This window comes from Kryptolebias marmoratus, linkage group LG13 (assembly GCF_001649575.2).
Source record: "Kryptolebias marmoratus isolate JLee-2015 linkage group LG13, ASM164957v2, whole genome shotgun sequence".
In the NCBI taxonomy this organism is placed as follows: domain Eukaryota; kingdom Metazoa; phylum Chordata; class Actinopteri; order Cyprinodontiformes; family Rivulidae; genus Kryptolebias; species Kryptolebias marmoratus.
Genome location: NC_051442.1, coordinates 4,806,863 through 4,821,315, shown reverse-complemented (window position 1 = coordinate 4,821,315; position 14,453 = coordinate 4,806,863). Strand labels below are relative to the sequence as shown.

General features: G+C 39.0%; 3 protein-coding genes and 1 long non-coding RNA gene across 5 annotated transcripts in view; 3 read left to right on the top strand and 1 right to left on the bottom strand.

Annotated features, from left to right (window-relative positions):
* Nucleotides 1-1,975, top strand: part of LOC108238023 — a 3,939-nt gene extending 1,964 nt beyond the window's left edge. The window contains exon 2 of the long non-coding RNA XR_005233952.1: nt 687-1,975. This is a non-coding gene — a long non-coding RNA (uncharacterized LOC108238023). The remainder of the gene's footprint in view (nt 1-686) is intronic.
* Nucleotides 1,976-2,455: 480 nt separating this feature from the next.
* LOC108238022 (zinc finger protein OZF-like) lies at nt 2,456-5,398 on the top strand. The gene is made up of 2 exons (XM_017419823.3): nt 2,456-2,740; nt 3,165-5,398. Coding segments are annotated over exons 1-2 (1,665 nt in total). The 5' UTR covers nt 2,456-2,739; the 3' UTR covers nt 4,829-5,398.
* Nucleotides 5,399-6,176: 778 nt separating this feature from the next.
* zw10 (zw10 kinetochore protein) lies at nt 6,177-12,908 on the bottom strand. Its single transcript, XM_017419834.3, has 16 exons — nt 12,723-12,908; nt 11,472-11,606; nt 11,289-11,390; nt 11,139-11,216; nt 10,497-10,656; nt 10,216-10,368; nt 9,720-9,917; nt 9,498-9,634; nt 9,237-9,419; nt 8,048-8,271; nt 7,909-7,980; nt 7,649-7,815; nt 7,350-7,480; nt 7,011-7,142; nt 6,574-6,776; nt 6,177-6,447 (listed from the first exon to the last, which is right to left on the bottom strand). The coding sequence occupies exons 1-16, from the start codon at nt 12,825-12,827 to the stop codon at nt 6,327-6,329; spliced, it is 2,301 nt and encodes a 766-aa protein (XP_017275323.1). The 5' UTR covers nt 12,828-12,908; the 3' UTR covers nt 6,177-6,326.
* Nucleotides 12,909-13,726: 818 nt separating this feature from the next.
* The window catches only part of mks1 (MKS transition zone complex subunit 1), a 6,032-nt gene continuing 5,305 nt past the window's right edge, over nt 13,727-14,453 (top strand). For both annotated transcript variants that reach the window (XM_017419858.3, XM_017419857.3), the window contains exons 1-2: nt 13,727-13,982; nt 14,068-14,192. In XM_017419858.3, coding sequence (XP_017275347.1) covers nt 13,906-13,982; nt 14,068-14,192 — 202 coding nt within the window. In that variant the 5' untranslated portion in view covers nt 13,727-13,905. The remainder of the gene's footprint in view (nt 13,983-14,067; nt 14,193-14,453) is intronic.

Here is a 14,453-nt window from a genome sequence, read left to right as displayed (position 1 = left end):
TGATAAAGTACATGCACTATTGGGCTCATCTTACCCACTAAAAAAAATTATTTCATTAGTCCTCAGCATTGTTTATACAGCCCTGCGCCTTTAAGTATACTGTAGCAAGATGGCGCCGCTTTCGCCGCATCTCGGCCCGAGCCTTTAAAGCGGCGTGTCATGTCTATTCATATAAGTCATTGACTATATATGCTAAGTGAGGATGCACTTAGGGTGGGTTGGTTGGTGAATATGCACACAGGAGAGGAGAGGGGGTCCCTGCCTGGCGATCACATGGTCGGATTGGTCTGGAACAAACTTTCTGATGACATGTTGGTGTTCACTTGAATAAGAACAAGAACACCAGATCCATTGTATATTTAGCATTTAAAACCAGATATTGTATTGACCCTAAAACTATGGTATAACTATAACAATTATCATATAACTTTGGTAGTGACAGAAATAATGAGATCTCGGATACAGGCGGTCGAAATGAGTGCCTTGTAATTAACAAATTTCATTAAGTTTATTGGTAAATGATAATTTTTTCTATACATTTACCAATACATATGTTAGATCCTCCATCTGACCAACATAACTGGTGAACCTATGAATATCTCCAACACCCAGTTTACTCAGTACAACATAAGTGATGTATGTGTAATTGGAAACTTAAGATTATCTTTGATGTTTGTGTGTTTCAGTGTTACCTGCACATGTTCAAGAGCTGATGCTGATCAAAGTAGAAGCTGCTGGAGAATGGAGGCCTGGTGTGGACCAGCAGGGTCCAGAGCCTGTCATCACAAACGAGGAAAAGGACAAACCTTGCATCAGTCTGGAGGGAGACCAGCTAATCAACAAATCTTTGAGCTGCTCTGAGAGCAGTAAGCAGGATGACAACAACCAGTTTCTTCAATGCCACACAAAGTGTCACTCAGGAGGAAGGTCTTCAAGCTGTTTAGTTAATAAAAAATGTGTTAAAGTGACAAAAAACGTGAAGTCACGCAGACAAGTTCAGACAAAACCGAAATTATTTAATTGCGACGACTGTGGCAAAAGATATAAGGGCAAAACAAATCTAAACAGACACATGAGAGTCCACACTGGAGACAAGTTGTTTACCTGTGACGTTTGTGGACAGAGATTTAGCCATAGTACAACTTTAAACGCACATATAAGAGTCCACACAGGACACAAACCGTTTGCGTGTGATGTTTGTGGACAAAGGTTTAGCCAAAAGGCACATTTAAACGCACACACGAGGATCCACACAGGTGAGAAACCTTTTCCCTGTAATGTTTGTGAACAAAGATTTAGCCATAAGACGACTTTAAACGCACACATGAGGATCCACACAGGTGAGAAACCTTTTCCCTGTAATGTTTGTGAACAAAGATTTAGCCATAAGACGACTTTAACCGCACACATGAGAATCCACACAGGGGACAAACCGTTTCTGTGTAATGTTTGTGGACAGAGATTTGGACACAAGTCATCTTTAAACAAACACACGAGAATCCACACTCAAGAGAAAAAAACAGATTCTCTGTAAAAAATACTGAAACATTTCACAGAGACTTACCTGAGAGGTCACAGAGCTGAAAGTGCAGTTTCAGGGTTTGTTTTGTGGAAGTTTTTGGTTATTTATCACAGTTACTGTCCTCAACTGTTCTGTTTGTTGTAAATATTGTTTACTCACTACAATTATTTTACTTTGTTTTATTTGTATTCTCTGTGTACCAGATTGACTTTACGGTATAATGTTTGACCCTGACCAGTGGTTTTTACTTACAGTTTGAGTATACTTATTTCTGATTTTTTTCTTCTCTATTTGATTTACAATTCATGTTTTGTTCTTAAAAACACAACTTAGAATTCACTACAGATCTTTTTACTTCTGTTAGCCAGTAGTTTCAGCTTTTATCTGAATGAATACAAACTGAAAGGTTAAATGTGTTGTTGCAGCCATGTAATAAATGTTGGAAAGTTTTAATATTTTTATTTATTTATGGTTCTGAAACCACATTCTACGTCCAATGTCTTGGTTGATTTAGTCATACTCATTCATTTTTAAATGGAGTGACATTTTTACACATTAATAGATGTAGGAGTGTGTGTATAAATAAGAAAGGACAAGCCAGAAAAAGACTAGTCTTTTTAATTGTATTTATGTTTATACCACTTTTACAGAATCCAGAGGAAAGTAGGTCATATGAATAAGAAATGCTGAGGATGTTTTATTGTTTTAAGACATGATTTAAAAAGAAGGGAGCGGATTTTCAAGAAGCTGAGTTTTGTTTTGATTTAATAGAACATTCAGACAAAAACTCAGGGGCAGAATGTTTTTTCCTTTTATTAAGGAAGAAAAAAAAAGAAATAAAGTTTTTGTTTTTTTCTCTGCAAATCGACAGAAGTTCACACTCCGCTCCAGTAGGTGGCGGTAATACACCAAAACGTCGCTTTGCAACTATTAATAAACAAAGCAAGAAGAAAACCCAGCTTCTTCATATGTCCACCAGGAAAGATAGGACAAAATCCAGAAAATAAATTTGTATGAAAGCCAATCTTTTGGTGGCCAGGAACGAGCGGACAACTCATGACCCACTCAGGGAGATAGAGCACCTGGTGTTAGCCTGGACATTGTTAGCTAACAGTCAAAGAACAAGAAGCGACCCGATCTTCAGCATCACCCTGAACTGACCAGCAGAGTGTTTACTGGACATCCGAAACTCAACATTTCCTACACAAATTAACGACAGTAAGTAAAACTAGAGGTCAGTTATTTGAGAAATGTAACAAAACTGCGGTCAAGCCTTTTTTCCCCGATTCGACAAGCTAGCTCGCGACCGCTGTGTAACAAGGACAAACCGAGCATTAGCATAAACATTAGCATTATAAAACTTCTAATACTTGCTGAACTGCAGTCCTTTGGTTTGGTTTTTAACCTTATTGAGGTTTCAATGTTACGCTCTTCATATGACCCAGCCACTGAACAAGAGAAACATTGGACACTGGCAGCAGGCGAGATTTTGGCAGCCATCTTGAAAAGTTCTTTGTCTATCACTCTGTACTGTTCACACGTGGAAACCGCACGTGGCTAGTAATTCAAGTGCAGCAATACAAGTGATGTGTGTGTGTGTGAATGTAAACTTAAGATTGTCCTTGATGTTCATGTGTTTCAGTGTTACCTGCACATGTTCAACAGCTGGTGCTGATTAAAGTAAAAGCTCCTGAAGAATGGAGGTCTGATGTGGATCAGCAGGACCCAGAGTCCCTCAACATAAAAGACGAAGAGGACGAACCTTGGACCAGTCTGGACGGAGACCAAGTCAATGTGAAGGAAACTGATGTCAGTGGACTTTCAGTCACTGCAGTTCCTTTGAAGAGTGAGGATGATGAAGAGAAGCCTCCATTCTCACAGCTTCATGAGCACCAAACAGAAGACAGAGACGTTCCAGCCAGCAGCTCAGCTGATCAGATGGAAGCATCTTCTGATGGAGGGAACAGTGTAGGAGCAAAAACTCCCAGAAACCCAGATTCCAGCTCTTCAGAGACTGAAGTTAGTGAGGATGATGGGAACTTGTCAGACTCTTGGACGGAAACTGATGACACTAACAGAGACTGGAAGGAGAGCAGAGCTCCTTATTCAGGTAGAAACACTGTCAACAAATCTCTGAGCTGCTCTGAGAGCAGTAAGCAGTATGTCAACAAAAGGTCTCTTCAGAGTCACATGACGTGTCGTTCAGGAGTACAAGCCGCAAACTGTTTGGCTAATAAAACTCGTGTAAAAAGGAAGAAAAATGTGGAGTCACCCAGGAAGGTCCAGGCAAAACCAAATTCATTTAGTTGTGACAACTGTGGCAAAAGATTTACTCGCATGACAAACAGAAACAGACACATGAGGATCCACGCCAGAGACGAACCGTTTTCCTGTGATGTTTGTGGACAGAGATTTTGTGAAAAGAAGTCTTTAAAAAAGCACATGAGAATCCACATAGTGGACAAACCATTTCCCTGTGATGTTTGTGGTCAAATGTTTAGCCATAAGACAAGTTTAAACTCACACAAGAGCATTCACACGGGAGACAAACCGTTTCCTTGTGACGTTTGTAGGCAAAGATTTAGCCGAAAGACGTCTTTAAATGCACACATGAGAATGCACACAGGAGACAAACTGTTCCCTTGTGATCTTTGTGGGCAGAAATTAAGCCGAAAGACGTATTTAAACGCACACAAGAGAATCCACACGGGAGACAAACCGTTTCTCTGTGATGTTTGTGGACAAAGATTTAGCCAGAAGGCGTCTTTAAACAATCACAAGAGAAGCCACACGGGAGACAAACCGTTCTCCTGTGACCTTTGTGGGCGAAAGTTTAGCCAGAAGTCCCAGTTAAACAGACACGTTAGGATCCACACGGGTGACTTCTCGTTTCCCTGTGATTTCTGTGGACATCGGTTCTCCCAGAAGACAAACTTAAACGAACACATGAGAATCCACACGGGAGACAAACCGTTTCCATGTGACGTCTGCGGACAAAGGTTTCGCCAGAAGAAAAGCTTCAACATGCACATGAAAATGCACACAGGAGTCAAACCGTTTCCTTGTGACGTTTGTACACAAAGATTTAGCCGCAAGTCACATTTAAACTCACACCTGAGAGTCCACACGGAAGACAGGCCGTTCCCTTGTGACACGTGTGGACAGAGATTTAAGCATAAGTCGAATTTAAACAAACACGTGAGAACCACGCACAAGAGAAACGAAGGAAAGTCCAAACAAAACAAGAATCGTTTAGTTGTGGCAAAAAATTTACCAGCAAATCAAACCAGAAAAGCCAAATATTGAAACAGTTCCTGAACACACCTAATGAGAGGCAGTTCAGAACTAAAAGTGCAAAATGTAAAGGTTTGTGATCATTTATCACAGTTAATGTTGTTTTGATTGTTGTTTATGCTGTACAATTTATTTTAAATTTATACTCATTTTCTTTTATGTAAAATAAAATAATTTCATTTCAAATATTTTTTTAGGTTTTAAAAACACATTAAGTCCGATGTCTTGAATGTACATTTTATTTCATTTTTGTTTTATATTTGGAAGTTGAATAAGTTGTTTTACATATCATTAATTGCAGGAGTATGTTAATTAATAACCAGAAGTCAGAATAAGAACAATAACATTTACATTAATACAAATTTTTTTTTAATGTATGCATTTTTATTATAAAACTAATAAAAGGCATTTTTTGAGTCCAAAGTCCTCCTTTGTATAAAACCTGTTTTGTTTTTAAAAAGGTTTAAGATACAGAAATGAAAGATTGTCTTTTTCTTCCTAACAGAGTTTTAGTTCCTACATGACTTTTGTGTAAAGTAGTTTCCCTTTTTTAATTAAAGGAATTTACTATTTACCATTTTACATCTTATTGAAGTGTCTCATTCGGTCCTGACATTCATTTTGGTTCATTTTCCTTCCAGTTTTGTTGATCATCTGTATTTCAGCTGCTGTTTTTAGCGCACGGATGGATGTTGTTCGCCCACCGGACCAGCAGGACCGTCTCTCACCATCAACACACGAAGGAACAGGAAGTAGTAAATTTTAATGGTGTATTGTCCTTGAACCACCAGAAGATTAAGACATGGTTAAAAAGGAAGTTAGGAACCTTTCAGCTACCAGCACAGATACTCAGTTTGTTTATATTAAGTCCTCTTCATTAAGCACAATGTTCCTAACAGGTCCACCGCCAGAATCTGGAGCGCCACCCAACAACATTAACAGTAAATGAAGGTGTTTCAGGTTAGAACAGGGGAGTCAAACTCCAGGCCTCGATGCGCCGCTGTCCTGGGAGTTTTAGGTTTTTCTGCTACAACACACTTGATTCAAATGGTTTTAATTACCTCCTCGCCAAATCATCAAGTTCTCCAGGAACAAGTCATCCATTTAAACCAGGTGTTTTAAAGCAAGAACACGTCTAAAACATGCAGGAGAGCGACCTCCGAGGAATGGAGTTTGACACCTCTGGGTTAGAAGGACTCACGACTGATTATTCCTGTAAATTTCAAGATGTTTGTTCTTTTAATTATAAAGTTAAAGGGAGGGACAGACACCCACCAGAATACAATCTGCGATTACAACCTCTAGTTGAAAACTAAAATTACCTCCATATGTTTAGAAATGTCACTGATTTCACAAAGAGTTTAAAAAAGAGGGACAAGTTTATTTGAACAAATTATAAATATACATTGGAAGCGTTCAGCTCAGGGTATTTTACAAGAAATCTTTAAGTAAAGTTTTTTTTTCTACCACTTTGTTGTCTTTTTGTTTGTTTGTTTGTTTGTTCAAGAATCTATTTGATTTTGGTCAAAGCAGCAGCTCTCCTCTCTGTGTTCTGAAACAAAGCTCGGATCAGACTCTTCACCTCCGAACTGGAGAACTCCACCGCCAGCGGACCCTTCCCATCGGCCCACCTGTAGAAAAACAAATCACACAACCACACAGTTAAAAAAAACAAAATAAAGATGATGTATTAGTTTGGAATACCACTGAGCCAAATAACTTGAATTCTTCTGGTCATGTTTTATCCTGTTTCCTACCGGTCAACGATCTCTTGCAGGTTTGCCCGCAGCACGATGACAAGCTCCTTGAAAGTGCTCCACTTCTTCACGTAGAGGGGCACTTCCTCCTGATACTTCTTGTTCTTGTTCTCCTCGGCCAGAGGGATGAAGACCAGCGGACCTTCCTCAATGATGCTGTGGCACAAAGTGTGGAGGTGCTCCCCGTCCTCAGAGGAAATATCCTGGAGGCAGAACAGCATTTTTATATTTGATCAAAGCGCCATGAAGGTTTTATTAATGAATCATCTTTATGGATTATATAAAAAAGATGACATCAGGAAAAAACTATCACATCTAAATTAAAGAATACCTTGTTTTTCTGTTATTTTTATATCCAAAATATCACAATAGTCCCTTTATATTTGTCTAAAACTGGGCCTGCTTTGATGCAGAAGAGTAATAAATTAAAGACGAACCTCAAGCATCATGATTTTGGCAATAATTTCTGATATAGCTGTGTTGAGGAGGTTGCCCATGGCTTTACAATAGATGCTGACGGGCAGGACATCCTGCCACACTGTCCCCAGCTGTTTCAGCTGATGAATGACCTGTGGTCAGAAAACAAACAGTTCACTGAGTGATGATCTGTGAATAAATCAAAGTAAGCTGAGATTTTCAATCATTCGTCCTGCATCTAAGAACAGCTATGATTCATTCGGGTTGGGCTAAAATCTTTCCACATGGTTGTATGCAATGCTTTAAAGCACTTTTAGAAAGTGACTGAAACATAATTCAGCATCAGTAGCTCCTCCCACCTGTCTGACTGCTTTGCTGGCTGCGGTGTAGTTGTTTTCATCGTCCAGGTTGCAGAAGTTGTGAGCGGTGGACAGCCTCTCCAACAGATCAGCTCTCTGAATGTTCAGCTGCGCTAAGAAGCACTGAGCACCTGCAACGTTGAGAAAAGACCGAAGCTTGTGGAGACTTGAACGTGCTCATATTTAAAGGAAATGTGCAAATCAGTGTTTGATTCCTTTTGTTTCTCATCACTAAGGATGGCGTTTATTTTAGCAGTTGCTGACAGTGTGGGCTAAGTGATGAAGGACTGCGCGCCTACCCAGTTTCCTGAATCCAGGCACCATGTCAACAAAAGTTGCAACACCTTCCCTGAGGGGCTGCGGGAGGTGGGCTCTGAAATGGTGACCCAGGGTGAGCAGGTGGTGCGCAAGGTACATGCAGTTGTTGTGCTGGATGGCAGCTAATTGGGGTAACTTGAGGTTTTCCCTGAATGGAATAAAAAAAAAGGAGGAGAAGACAATTTATCTCCACAAGGTATACATTTGGAACACTGTATGTCGTGGTGCGGAAGCATCTTACTTATGGTATGTTGGTACAACATCATAGAACAGCTGGAAAATGTTCCTCACTGTGAAGAAGAGCTGCATGGCGCTGAAACGAAGAGAAACGTTGATTTCTATATTCCTAAAACAGAGGTCCGAGTGATGACGTGACATACCATTGGGCGGAGCTTCCAACAGCTTCACACAAGGTGTTGAGCGCCAGCTCCATCAGCTGCTGCACCGACTCGCTGATGCGACAGGCGGGAAGACGCAGGCTCGAAGCGGACAACTGCTTTGAGTTCTCCATCGTCATCTCTTCCTTTACGACCTCCGGCTTCACCTTCGCCTCGGAACTCGGAGCAGGCAGCTTGGGGAAACGCAGCTTTGAATCTGGAGTGATCTAACAGAAGAAATGTGGAAAAATCAATGCTGCTTTAAAAAAAAAAACACTTTGGAAGGTACAGTGCAGCGTTGAAGTCATCCCTCGTTCATTTTAAATCTTTGCTTCCGAGCAGCCAGACCATCTTGTAATCTTTTAAAATGGTCTTCACAAAGATTTTCCAAAGTTTTCTAAAAGTGTTTGTAATTTTTTTTTTTTAATTTGGCACCTCTTTTGAAGTCCAGTACCTGATCATTTTCAAAACATTTTTTTGAAGCTCTTAACTGACCTATGAATCATTCAGACATAAAAAGGCTCCCAAACTCTAGAAATGAACAATATAATCATTTTATCTGGATTTTTACGCATTTGAAGTCAGAATCTCAAGTCTTCCAGCAAGAGATTTTTATCACCATCTCAGAACTGTGTTTAAACCTGGAGATCACACGTATTAAGCAGTTTCACTTTGTGTATTTTATTCTTTTTAAATGAAGTATAGTTTCCTACGTCTGATAAAAACAAGAGTGACTGACTTACATTTTGAGTACCAAACTTCTGTTTCTATGTTTTGAACCTAAGCCCAGATAGAATTTAGTAGGATATGCTTATCTTTGGGAGTTTTGGTTAATGTGTTTTGTTCATTAAAAAAAGATTTAAAAATGAATCCTGCAAACAGCATCTTAAATTATCCTTTCTCCAGGTAGTTAAAATAAAATAAAACTTTAGTCATCCAAAAATTGAAAAATGGTTGCTCAGAAAATAACAATTTAAAGCTTAAAAGACTTTCAAAAAGTCTCAAAGACTCTTTTCAGGAGCTTTATAAAGAACTGCATGACCTAAAAAGTCTGAAATTTACATTCTGCTCAAACAAGCAGATTTTTTTCCATAATCCTCTCTTGCAGGTGATAAGGGATTACAGCTGAGAGTACGGTTTTGTCTCATGTACCATCTGAGTTGAGGACATGTGATCAAACAGCGTTACATACTTTAACGGTGTTGTGCATCTTGGAGGTCATCAGTTTGCGCGCTGCCACAATAACATCTCGGCACTTCTTGCTGGCAAAGTGACAGTTGACATCTCTGGCGTATTTGAGCAGATCTGTGGAATCACCCTGCAAATACTCCATCTGCTTCAGGGCCTTCTCAAACTCCTCCGTTTCTTTAATCACCTTGATCAAACAGAAATACACTCTGTTAACATCCAACTTTGATCATCACACAGTAATTTTTTTTATTTTTATACGTACAGTGTCGTATTTTTCCAGCTCGCTGCTGTTAGTTGGGATGGAGTACACAAGACACTCGTGGATGATACACTTCGACATTTCCTCCCAAATCAACTCCCCTAGGACGGCCGAGAGCTTTTTATTTCCAATGGACACATCTGAAATGAACAGGACATCTCCGTGTATTTTGATGTGCAGAAGCAAGGAGCATCCTGAAGGTTTCCTCTGATTTAAAACCTTTACCCAACAGGTGTGAGTGCAGTGTCTTGAGCACCAGGAGCAGTTTACTGTAGACTTGTGAAGGACTGGATCGCTCCTCGTGGTTCTCTTTAAAACATTGTAATGCCAGCACGGTCCCCTCGCCCTGCTGCTCTGATACTCTCACTGACAGAGAAGCGTACATCACCAATGGCTTCAACATATTCTTCATGAGCACCTGACCTGAACAACAACAAAGACAAATAAAGAGATCACTTGGGTAAAGAGAAAGTTCTCATCTTGGATACACTGTGCTCCAGACATAATCTGACAATATCATCTTACTTTATTTGTATTGTTATCAGTGTAAACATCTTACAAAACAAGAATGCCAAAAGTATTCAAGGAAAAAGTGTCTACATTACATACCGTAATAAACAAAAGAACACTTGTTTCATTTTGACCAACATTGTCTCCATTGTGGAGCAAAAATAAACAACTAAACACATTTAAGATATGAATATTTCACAGAGCCTCTTACTGAAGAGTTTGATCTTGTGCTGAAGGTCTCCTTGGATGGCCAGAGCTTGCAGAACAGAGCACAACAGAGCGGGAGGCTTTGGTTCCTCATCCTTACTGGAGGCATCGCTCAGGACCAGCTGCGCTTTCAGGAAAGACTTCTGGTCAGCATGATCTGAGGAAAAACAATTATAATTATAACCACATAGATTGGCATACTTTTAAAATATTGGAATAAAAACGTATTTTCTGAAGTATTAATAACAAATATGACAAAGAAATTAGTTTATCAGGATACCTCACCCTTTGAGGATGGTAATTTCCAGATGACGAGGCGCTTCCACTCATCTCCCAGGTGGTAAATTAAGTTCTCTCTCTGCACTGTCAACTCTGAGCTCAGAGCACTGAGAAGAGACAGCTGAGATGTTTTCCAGCCTTTCAGTGAATCCACACTCTTCCTTGCCTGGAAAACGTGTGTATTAAGTAGCATGATTATTACTACTACAGACTCTTTGTTCTTAGAGTGAGAATGAAGTTCAGTTGTTCAAGCTAATTTTGTTGTTCTATTGTGTTTGTTTTCTTATGAAGCACTTTGTGATATCGATCTTAAAAAGCTGGTATAAAAATGAACTCCTAATTACTTATGTTGGCTGTGAATGTTTTTTTTAATTTAAGCTAATCTCTTAACAATGCCAAACAGTACGTAAAAGGCTTGTATTGTTCTGCTTCAGGTTCACTCAAAGCAAACACCTAGATCATTTTAATGTGGTTTGTTACCATCTGAGATATTCAATTTAGCAAGGTTCACAGTCTCATTAACCTCCTATCTTGTGCTTTTGGGTCCCATTGATGGCTCGCCTGAATAAAAGGGCGACAATCTAACGTTTTGGTTCCATGCAGAGTTCTGGTTCAGAGTGAAGGTTCATTATTACAAGCAGTTCTCACCCGTTCTAGATGATTAGCAGCATCAACATACGTCTTCTCCTGTAATGCTTTACTGAACTCCTCCATTGCACTGTGAAACTGAGTGACACAACAAACGTCAGACACAGAAACATATAAACATCTGTTTGCTAAAATCAACATATGATTTACCTCTTTGAGCTGTTCAAGCATTTTTATGATAATAGTGTTCTTCTCCAGCTGCTGCTTCAGCTTTGTGTATTCATTCACAGCCACGTGAATATTTTCTTGCACCTGAATCCACAGACAGAAAAAAATATAGCATTCAAACTACTGCAAACTCAACCTTTTCCATTCCAACAGTTTCATGCATACCTCAGTCTCGATGCAGTTTTTAAGAGCCTCCATTTCTTTGGAAACAGCATTAACCTGCTGCATTAGGTCCTCAGATGCTTGAAGGCTTGGCTGAAATTCACTGTACTTCTTGTTTATCATGTCACACACTTCCTCCTGGAGAAAACACGCAGAGAACAATGAGCTACTTGATCAGCTGTAAAATATAAAAACATGTACCTAAACTTATAATAACTAAATTTTAGCTCAGACAATAATTGCCATGCAGAGCTGAAACACAATGTTGAAGATGGCGTTTGATTTGTCTGTAAGAAAAAGGGCCATTTCACTGCCATTTTTTGCATGTAGATCATATAACCACAAGTTAATATGGAAAATAGATCTTTTTCAGATAACCAAATAAGGACTAGATTAAAGTAAAGACAACAAAATTTTAGGAAATGTTAAAAAAGTATTTTTTCACAATAAGAGCATAAGACAATTTGGTCCAGATTTGCCAAATTAGATAATTATGATTTTTCAACTTAACCAAATGCAGAGGACTGCATGCCAAAAAAAGATGTGAAACTGGCTTTTTAAGTCTGTCACAAAGAGAATAAAGATCGTAATTTCTATTTTTCAAGTCTAATCTGCACCGGTTTTAGGGGGTATTTATGTAGAAATAGCAATGAAAAGCCCTCTTTTTCTCAATTGCCAAATTGGAAAGCAGCTTAAGTAGGCTGGCTGAAATTACAGTATGTGCCTAGATCCTGTTTCCAAGTCGGCTGTCCAAGCAACACTAACAACAACAAACTGAGTGTCTGATTATTAACAAATTAACAAATAATCATTTGTTTTACTAGTATCTTTAACTGTAGCCAGGTAGAGATTATTTGACAATGCTTAGAAAAAGCACTTCACAAGGACAACAATAAAAGAAGTACAGTAAATACTCACTAAATGATAAGATCTTGCTTAATAAATTGCAGATATACTCACATACCTTTGACTTGTTTTCGTCTCCTCCAGTTACATGTTTTTTTATTATAGATTCTGACTAACAGTAATTTTGCCGACTAAAAGAGTGAAATATTGAGCCTGAATTAAACTTGTTCTGCTGGCATACATATAGTAAACTTGCATTTAACTTGCATTACAATATCCTGTTCGGCGTTCGTTAAAATTGTTGCTCTTCCTTCAGCTCAGCGGAGTTAGGCTAACATTAGCAAACTGCTAGCTGCTAGCAGTGGTTCAAACTTTACTTAGCAAATGCTATGCTAGTTAGAGGTTTACCTTCGTGTCTTCCACCTTCCGGGAGATTTTGCTTATTTTGCTGGCCAAGTCCTCCTTCTCCAGTTTGCCAGAGCTGGCGAGCACTTCAGTCACAAACGAAGACATTGTACAATAAAGTGTTGATATATTTAACAACACTGACACATCAGCACACCAACAACTGTTGACCCGCGCCTTACGAGGCCCCGCCTCTTTTTTTTATTTTTTCTTCTTCGTCGTTTTTTATTACAGCTTACAAACTGTTACCATGCGGCATCTACCGCCGCCAACAGGTGGAGAATTATCCACACAGAAGACAAAAGCTTGATAGAATAAAAAAAATGTGTATCTATCAATCAAACCTGTTGAACAATATAATATATACAGGAAACAATTACTTATAAGACAAGTTAAAAAGCAATTTAAAAATAGCCAAAAAGACTAGATCAAAGTTAATGGTATTTTATAGATTTTATTGTGCATCGAACAGAGCTCCGTAAGGATATGTCTGAATATATATAATCAATGTTTCTTATACTTACTGTTAATATCCAGAATTTCACACAGAGTTTTCTTATGTTTTATCAACTAATTTCCATTTAATGGACATTACTTAAGCACTGATTAAATGCTTTGCACTCTGTTTCATTTTAATTGGGTCTTATTGTTTTACTTAAAAAAACATGCATATTATTATGTATATATAAAAATGACAGTATGCTCTTGTAAAACATATCCCTTTAAGGACTCTCTATATTTGCACTTTTTGAAGAAAACATTTTTTAACTCGCGAAATTTATGCCAAAATTGTCAAATACTAAGGCTTAGTTTACAAAGCTTTCTCGGTGTATTAAAACTCTATTAGGACGTTAGTTTTTTGTTTATTTTTCCCACTGGAGAAAACCAGATTTTGTCCACGAGTTTGCTTCTTGTAATTGCGCCCTTTGTCAGTAGGTGGCGGTAACGCTCCAGTAATAGGGCTTAGAAATCGTGAATTTCTACCGACGAAGAAGAACGAACGTGAATCTCTATGGAAACGACAACTACCCAATGTAATCTCATGTAGTAGACCCTTTTCTCTTTGTAGCTATTACTTACAGCATCGGTTTATTTATTTTCCGGTTACAGACATTAGGATCGTCCTGTTAACAAGTTTAAAGTTTATTTAGGAGTGTGGAGTGTTTTTTTCTTGGATGTTGGCTTCATGGCTGACTGTTGGAACACAGATACCGGAGACTCCGTGTATCGGTCCCGGGACGCCGTCAAAAACTTGAAAATAAAGTAAGTAGCACAATATAAACAGCTTCATATTTGTTTAAAAAAATGTGTCGTGCTGGGTCATCTGTATGTTGTGTTTTTACTTCAGAGTGCGTATAGAGAGGGTGACCTCCGCAGCAGCTCTGTCTCAGCATCTCCAGCACCAGGTTCTGTCCCAGCAAGAAGACAGGAGGGACATTGAACTGGAGACCTTCACACCACAAGTCCAAACAGGTACAAAAAACTGCTGAAGTGAAAAAAACTAATACTGATGGGAAGCAGAACACTTTACAAACGCTTTAGTTGAACTGGTGTGTTTTTAACAAGGCTTCTTGTTGATAAATCAGCAGGGGTGGAAATTAGCACCCGCCACTGGCCAAATGCGGGTACATATTTGAAGTGGCGGGTGAATTTGATCAGCACACACGCCACTGTGGCTGGTTGGCAATTTGAACAGAAAAGGTGTTATTTGTCCTCTTGACATATAGGGGGCAG